We start from the raw sequence: 8,422 nt of genomic DNA, 5'->3' as shown, positions 1-8,422 counted from the left end.
AACTCCAATTTCACTTTAATTTAATAAATTAAATTCCAAACCATCACACAGCAATGGACATCATCAGCCCCGGCCCTCAGAGGCGCAGCCTTGCTCCTCTCCCTCCCCTCAGAGCCACATCAAGTCCCTCGTGCCATCTTTTCAGGGCAGGCTTCCTTACAAGCTCCTGGCTCCCCTCCTCACTGAGCCACTGCTCGTGGAGAAGGCATCGAGTACAAAATGGTAATAAAGGGGGACGGAGGGATGAGGAGCAGTAGGGAGGCAGGAAGGTGGGGAGTACCTGCCCCCCCATCCCGGGCACTGGCCCGACTTCCTATGGGTCACTGAGGTCCTCGGAGGCAGACAGTGGTGCTGAGTGGTCTGAGAGGGGACCGCCTCCTGGGAATTCCTGCTCTTCAGGGACAGAGAAAAGAAGGGTCTCCTAGGAGAGACACTCTCTGCCATCTGTTTGCTGAGAGCCCTAGACCACACATATAAATAGAAAAGAGAATAAATAAGGGAGAAAATTTGCTGAGGAGCTGAGCACCCTGGGACTCCTCTTGGGGCGGGTGTCAGCAGACGGCAGATGCTTCTGAGGAATGCCGGGACAGAGCCCACCTCTCCGCCCAGATGTCAACTCTCTCCTCTGCTTCCAAGAGCCGTCCGTCTCTCAGAACCTTCCCATGGCAAATACCCATCCAGCTGGGCCCCAGCCCAGGGTGCATGGGGCTTCCTAGAACCCTAGGGCTTTCCAGGCCCCCACGTCGGGAATCCAGGAAGGGGTACAGAGGAAGGATGGAGGGAATGGTCTGACAGGTCTCGTGCCCTCTCGGAGCTCTGGAGGTGAGGAGGACCTCAGAGCTGGGGGCTGGGGTTGCCATTGGCCTTGGGTTTGGACTTGAAGGAAAAACGCTTGATAAGGCGGCGAGAAAAGCTGCCAGCCTTCTTGCGGACGCTGGGTGTGGCCGTGGTGTTGGAGAGGTCGTCGTGTGATTGGCTCAGTCCAGCTTCCTTCTGTCGAGGCCTCCGGCGGAAGATGAGTTTAGTGCCACTGCGCAGGAAACTCACTGCGGAGAAGAGGGGGAGATGAGGCAGAGGGAGGAGCATGGGGGTGCGTGAGGGATGGAGAGAGGACAAAGGATGGAGGGATAGAAGAGGAAGAAGAGAAACAGGCCCCTGACCTAAAGATGCATTTTCTCAGGAAAGAAAGAAAAACCGAAGCTGTATTCGTTGGTCCTAGGGAAGAAGGGGTATGCTTGTGGGGTTCTATGTGCACCTCTTAACTCTGCCCCATCAAGGACTGTCATGGAAGGAAGGACAGGATCTGCTGCTTTTCGAGGACAACTAAGGCAGGGCCTCTTTCCTCTGGAAAGACAAAGACTAAGGTGTCTCCCAAAGCCTATAAATCACGAAGGAAAAGGTGGGTGTGAACAGGAAGCCATGAGTCTGGAAACTTCAAAGACATGAGTTTGGGGCCAAGAGAAGAAAGAAGATGCTTACACAGCAGGGTTTGGATTTAAGAATCTCATTATTCCAAGAAGCAATGCAGGCTCAAGTCATAAATAGAATTCTTGGTTGACAGGCTTATTGGTTAGGGAGTGAAGATGTACAGGGATCAACTCTTATCTTCTGAACTTAGAACTACTCCAGCGGTCCACAGCTGGATCACTGCCAGTGGGATAATACTAAGGTTGACTCAGGCAGTAATTTTTAATACTCATGGGGGCAGGAGTACAGAGTAGAAGGGGAGAAATTTGAAAGAAGAAAAAAAAATACCCAAGAGGGAAAGAAGACAGGAGTCATTGGCTTAGGATTAAAGAAACACAGAGATAAAGGGGACCAACACGGCACCCCTTCCTCTACCTACGCCTGTCAGCTCCAGATCCAGGCCAGAGCTGAGGAACAGAGTGCTCCTCTGAACTGTACTTGGATGAACTTTAGGGGAAGGCAGATTAGCTAGCCTCCCAGTCGCCAAGTGTCTAGCAGGACCCAGATGGCAATACTGGGTATTAAAGAAGGAGGACCTGCCAGTTTCTCCCCACCTTTGTGATCCTTGAGGCTGCGGGTCTCCAGGGCACCAGTAGACCCTGTTTCTGATTCAACATCATCCACGGATGGCCTTTCAGAAATGTCTGAACGCGTTGTCTCATCTGCTTCCTGGACACTTGTGGGACTGGAGAGGGCGTCTAGGGGTCCTGGGGACATGGCTGGAGGGTCTGAGGGAGGTGAGGAGGGGCCTCCGCTGGAGCCTGCATCGTCCTGCATCGAGGCTTCCAACGATGCTGCATAGCCCAGGGATAGTGCCAGCTCGTCCTGAGCAACGGGCACCTGGCAGGAGGGATGGATTTTAATGCGCAGGAGTGACCCATTAGGGCCTTCTCCCCATCCTGGCTCCTCTTCCCAGAGCCCTGTTACCTTGGAAACACCAGAGATGATGAGAGTGCTGCGCTTGGTGGGCGTCTTCTTGGCTGCCCGCCCACTGGGCTCAGTCAGCTGGCGAATCGCTGTCTCTGCTACTGGGTCCAAGCCATTGGAAAGGTGGCTCTCCCCTGCTCGGGGAACAGAGGATGGAGAACCTGTCTTCTCTGCAACTCCTTGGATGCAAATTCCTCCTACCCCACTCCAAGTAGATTTTGAATATAGGGCACTAGTGCCTACCAACAACTCACACCTCCCATGCCCCACTCACGGCTGCTGCTGTGGGAGGCACTTCTGGGGCCGCTGCTCTCACTCAGCACAGTTGTCATCTTCTCAGTCACCTCCACCTTGGACGGGGAGCGGGAGGGGGAGTCTGGTGGGTCGGGGAGGGTCAGTGAGCTGGAGGTGCTTCAGTGTGGTCCCCACCCCTACTATTCTTGTTAAAATGCAGATTTTGCTTGACTCAGAGGGCAAGGATGATTAATCACAAGCGTGGTTACTTGTTTTGAGTTGCTGGGGTCGGGGGCATAAAGATAACCACAGGAGCCAATAGGAGTGTGGGGAGCTGTCATGGGGCTCACTTGAAAGTGTGGGGAGATGCCATAAAAATATGGAGAGGAAGCATCCAGAAGCAAGGGAACTGCCATGGTACCCCTAGCAATAGGAGATGGGTGTTGCGGGGTGAGGACTGAGGGTGGGAGATAGACCATGAAGGCCACTAGGTTTGCTGGAGGATTCCACTGAGAACTGGAAGGCTGAAGGCAAAGGAAGGATCAAATAGATTTGGGGCTAGATACAAAGAAGGAAAGAAAAAGATGGCAGGAAACTTGAGCAGGTGGAAGAGCAAGAGTCCAACATGAGGGGCAAGCAGCATCAGAAGGACAGAGCAGTGAGAGGCACCTCGGGTGAAATGGAGGGATAGAAAGGAAAGTCTGGAGAGGCAAAGATCACAAGGAAGAAGTGGCAGGATCTGAAGAACGTTAGGAAACAGGATGCATTGGAATTAGGCTTTCCTTCCCCTTTCCCTGGCAGCCGTGGGTCTATAGTCTAGGACTCTTGGCTAGAGCTGAGCTCCCAGGCTCCTCCTTTTTACCTAATTTGCCATCTACACGGGGCCGGGACTGGACTGTGGTGACGGTGGTGACAATGGTGCCGTCAGGCATGATGGTCCGATCCAATTCAATCTTCTTAGTAGGTGTGATGCTGGGACGCGGGGTGGAGGGAGTGGATGTGCCCAGGTTCCGGGGGGAGCCCTCCTCGTACTGCAGCTGCCAAGGGGGGGGGGCGAGGGATCAGGGCCTCAGAGACTGCCCGTCCTATGTCCACCCATCTCCTCCCACGGATCAGCTTCTCACCTCTACTGCCATGGTGGCTGCGGGGCCCAGGACTTTCCCTGGCCCTGGAGTGAGTGGGCACACCTGTCTTCGAGACAGTGGTCTGGAGGGGGAGCCCACAGGCAGTGTGACTTGGCCAAGGAGCTCAGCTGAGGACAGGGATGGTTCAATGAGCCAGGGCCATGACCAAGCCCAGCACAGCACCACCCAGAGGCGTCCCTTGGTCCCACACTCACTGTCTCCACCACTACTGCTCCTTAGCATTTTGAGAGTTAGCTCCCGGCTCTGGGGGCCCAGATCCCTAAGGAACAAGAGCAAACGGAAATGTCAGGGGAAGCTCAGCAAACTAAATTCACCCTTGGGTCAATTACAGGCCAAAGGCAGAGAGATGTATTTAAATAAGGTAGCATCAGTGCTACCATCAGATTATCCTCCCCTCCGAATCTTTCCTCTTCCCAAAGGAAAGGTTGGGGCCCGAGTGAAAGTCACTCTCTGTAGCCAAGCATCAAATCCACCTGGTCCTGTTCCACAGTCTAGCCAGTCCTTCTCTCAGACTTAAGCCACCCTCTTTCATTTACTCAAGCTGTTCCCTCTGCCAGGAACATCTTCACACACTGCTAAAAGCCGACTTTTGCTCAAAGGTATGGCTTAAATGCCATCCCTTCTGAAAAGTCTTTTCGCATCCTTGCTCTGCTATGGGAATGGATCTCCCCTACCTAACCACTGTCATGGCGTGTTGTATCAACACTTGTGCCATCTTCCTACGGACCACCCAGGGGTAGGGTTGCACCATTAGGATCTACACCAGGGCATGGCATACAATAGAGGTCCACACCCAGGTCTGCTGAGAGCAGAGCTGGGCTGGGCTGGGTCTAAGGCTTCAGGAGTTTCTCTATCCCATCTGCCCACGTGAGCAGGGAACGGTGGGGTTGCGCTTACAGTGCCAGGTCTTCTGTCCATTCCACCTCAGGACCAGCCCTCGTGGGCTTGGTCCATTTCTGTTGCACGGGGTTGTCCAGTTCAGCTACACAGCACACTTCCTCAGTGCCTATAAGGAAACAAAAGGTACCATATGGGGGAGGGTGTTCAGCTTGGGGCCTTGTGGTTGTTAGGTAGGTATTCTACCATTTGAGCCACATGCTGGCCCAAGATTCAGACTTTAGAAGATGTTCAGAGAAAAGAAGGATGCCACTGAGAAATGCAATTGGCCGTGCTCTTGGCAGAGGGGCAGGGAATGCCTACAGGTAGTGCTAGCAGTCCCCAGCCACTTCTAGCTCTCACCTCCCAGCTGACTTCCCAGGTGAGATGCTCGAAGCTGCCGAAGGAATAACCGGGTAGGTCTGGGGATGGCTGGCTGGGCCAGGGGCACCATAGGTGACTTCTCACTAGGTACCTAAGAGCAGAAGGAGGCGATTAAAGAGCAATAACCCCGACATAGCATCCTGGGGATGGGGTACACACAAACCTTTCGATTTGGGTACCTACTCACCAGGCCTCCTGGGGCAGAGCAGGCTCTGAGGTTAACCATCATGGCTGGCTGGGTGCTTACTATGGTATCTTTGATCAGTTCCTCAATTGTTGAGAGCTCTACTTGCTCCTCACCTCTCTATAGAAAGGAGAAGCGATGGAGTCCCCTGTTCTGACCCCCTCCCTGTTTGGCTTCTTCTCAGGCCAGCCCCGCTGCCTTACCTCCCTGACCTGCAGCTTGGGAAGCACCTTTAGGCTGAGATCTGGGCGATCAGTGAAGACCCAGGACACAAGCAACCCCTCATCAGGGATTTCCTCCAGGCTGACTTCCAACTAGGGACAAAAGGATTGGATTGTTGCCTCATTCCTCTAATGACTCCCATCCCCCCCCCCCCCCCCTTCCCAAATTCCAGCGCAGAGAGGGACCAAACAGAAAACGCTTGGTCAACTGAACTGCGCCCCCCCCCCCCTCAACTCAGTTTCCCACGTTCTCCTCCACCTGTGTTGGTGGCAGTGTCAGAGTGACGTGGTAGGTCTCCATGGAGACGGCAGCAGGGGACTGCTGGGTCACAGAGACTGGGAAGCGCACCTCCTCGGCAGAGATCTGGCAGTGCAGCACCTAAGACAGGCATGTGTGGAGGATGTGCTTACCCAGCTTTGCCCTGCCCTGGGGTGCTTTAGTTGCCCTGCCCCACTGCAGCATCCCTTGGGACATGGCCTTTTTGGGACCAAAAGCCCCTCGATGAATAACCAGATAAAAGCCAAAGATTCAAAAATAAGACACACAGACACACACACACACAGACAGACAGACAGACAAGAGACACACACACACACACACACACACACACACACACACGGCCCATAACTTAAGTGGGATTTTCAGACTTCCTGAAGGCCAATCCTTAGATCCCCCAAGATGTTCACAGGTGTCCAGATTAAGAATCCTCAGGGTAAAGTAGGGACCCTTGGGATCAACCCTCCTCTTACCCCAAAGAAAACAGTGCCCATCAGACCCTTACCATGGTGCGCTCTGATTGGTCAATGCAGGTCACATGACTAATGTTGGCTCTGGGTGGGAATTGGGGCACCTCCTCAAAAGCAATTTGGATGGAGCTCTGAGGGAGTAATGAAGGCACAAAGTCAGGTCTCTGGAACTGCCCTCCCACCCAGGACTGGACTGCTTAGTTGCTGGCTGGGCCCTGGCACTGTGCAAGCCTTGGCTGCACGCTGGCTGGCTTTGACCCCTGTTTGGCTTTGGGACTAGGGGTGGCTGAAAACCGAAGGAATTAGGCCTCCTCAGACTAGATTGCCTTCAGCTGAAACCCCTGGAACCTTCCTGGCATACCTGCAGCCTTCCTCTTCTCTCTACCTTCCTCTTCGCTCCTTGCCTGCCCTAACCCCAGCCCTAGCCCCAAATAAAAGCATATAAAGAAAAAAAATAGCTATGAGTTGCCAACTCTATATAATAGCTGGGCAGAGGGGTACAGGGCCAACATAAAGGTGAAAAGAGTAGGATTGCTTATTCTGAGTTAAGGAAGTCTTCAGCAGACTTCCTCCAGATAAATTAGATGTGAAGAGGTAAAACTATGACTCTTTAAATTCTGGGAAGATGAGGCTGCTCAGCATGGCCTTGGGGAACTGCACCAGAGGTAGAGAAGAGGTAAGCTCAGAGGGCAAAAGGGTCCAGGGCCTGGTTAAGTCCTCAAGGCAGACAGCGGGGTGGTATTAGGAAGCAGAAAGCTGCTTAGCCTAGAACTCTAAAGAGCTGCTCCCTAATTCTTCCACAGCAGTGGAGAACAGAATGGGAAGAATTGAGGAGGGGGCACAGAATAGGCTAGAGACTCTTCTTCAAGTCTTCAGAGACAAAAACCAAACCCACAGGGCTCACTCATCTGCCTGGCAAAACAGGAGAAGCCAACGTCTGTGCTCTGGTAGCTGTCTTCTTCAAAGGCCAGGCCAAGGGGGAGAGAGGGAGATGGATGCTTAGAGCCTTCATCTCCTCTTCCCATGCAAGGGAGGCCAATGTCCAGCTGACTCAGCCACCCCAGGGAGTTGCTTCTGATCCAGGAACAAGGTGCAGGAAGAGCCAGGTGGAAGGGTAGGTTCAAGGTGTAAAGTGACAGACATCATCTGGCTTTCAGATAGCCAGCTGGGAAGAGGAAACAGAGCAGCTTCTTGGAGCCACTTCTGTTTCCAAGCATCTGGAGAATTAGTAGGGTAAAGATACCAAGCTCCTGGTAGCCAGAAATGGAGAAAACTCTGATCCAGGAACTGCTAGATGGTGAAGGCAAAGGAGAGAGCGGTAGGCCAGAATGGGAGGGGGCTTTCCACCCAAGTTCAGTCTCATGACCACGCTTCCTGCCCACTTCCTGGGAGGCCAGTAGTCCATGGTGCAATGGGAGGAAGTAGGCTGAGCTGGTTATGGCTGACCCTCAAGGGGCAGCTTCAAGTTCATTTACTGGAAAGGATATGGATTGACAACATGCTCTTTTCACTGAACACTTTCCCCTCGGACAAATTCATTGCAGGCCAGCACGGAAGGGAAGCAGGGACAGTGGAGGGGAAAGTACTGATGGATAGGAAAGCAATTCAGAATCCCAGGGCCACACTGGAAATCTGAGGGGTTTTGGGGGGGAGGGCATGAAACACTAACTGGGTGTGGTGGGATGAGGACCAGGCAAATTCCTTCTGCAGGTGCACCCGTTTCCCCTTGCCCAACCAGTACTCTGAAGAGGCGGAAGTGCCCTCAGGCACAGAGATTAGCGTTGCTATGAGAACAGTAACTTGCGCTCGGGTTGCAGCCTGAGTACCTCGTCCACAAAAATAGATTTGAGATATAACTGGATTTCTGCACACACATACACACACCCCCAGCCTCACCTGCTCCCTCTTCTCTGATTTGGGAGGGAAAGAAACCCCACAGGAGGGTCCCCAGTTAATCTCTAACCCCCCCCCGCCCCCAAGTCTCCTTCCAAGCTCCAGCAGTCCCTCCCCGCAAGGAAAACCTAAGGGACCAACTCGGAGGGTCAGGGCGACTCACCCCATCCCGGCAGGCCTGCTCGTTCAGGGCTCGAACCCAAGCCCTCTGCCAGTTCTCCCGGAAAGACTTGAAGGCAAAGAGTGACGCCAGGAGGCCCCGGACGCCGGGCTCCCCGGGGCCGCCCGCCCGAGTGGCCCGCAGCCGCAGCAGCGAGCGCCACACGCCGAGCTCGCGGAGCGAA

General features: G+C 53.8%; 1 protein-coding gene across 1 annotated transcript; it reads right to left on the bottom strand.

Annotated features, from left to right (window-relative positions):
- On the bottom strand, nt 1-8,418 carry C2cd2l (C2CD2-like; the record flags this gene model as incomplete). Its single annotated transcript, XM_013009501.1, has 14 exons — nt 1-1,046; nt 2,022-2,307; nt 2,395-2,528; nt 2,669-2,770; nt 3,491-3,665; nt 3,753-3,880; nt 3,968-4,032; nt 4,671-4,779; nt 5,013-5,124; nt 5,221-5,337; nt 5,421-5,531; nt 5,698-5,817; nt 6,221-6,316; nt 8,242-8,418. Coding segments are annotated over 14 exons (1,944 nt in total), but the record flags the coding sequence as incomplete, so codon positions are not given.
- Nucleotides 8,419-8,422: the final 4 nt, after the last annotated feature.

The sequence above is a fragment of the Dipodomys ordii genome, unplaced genomic scaffold (assembly GCF_000151885.1).
Source record: "Dipodomys ordii isolate 6190 unplaced genomic scaffold, Dord_2.0 Scaffold10, whole genome shotgun sequence".
NCBI lineage: Eukaryota > Metazoa > Chordata > Mammalia > Rodentia > Heteromyidae > Dipodomys > Dipodomys ordii.
This window is presented reverse-complemented; position numbering and strand designations above follow the sequence as displayed.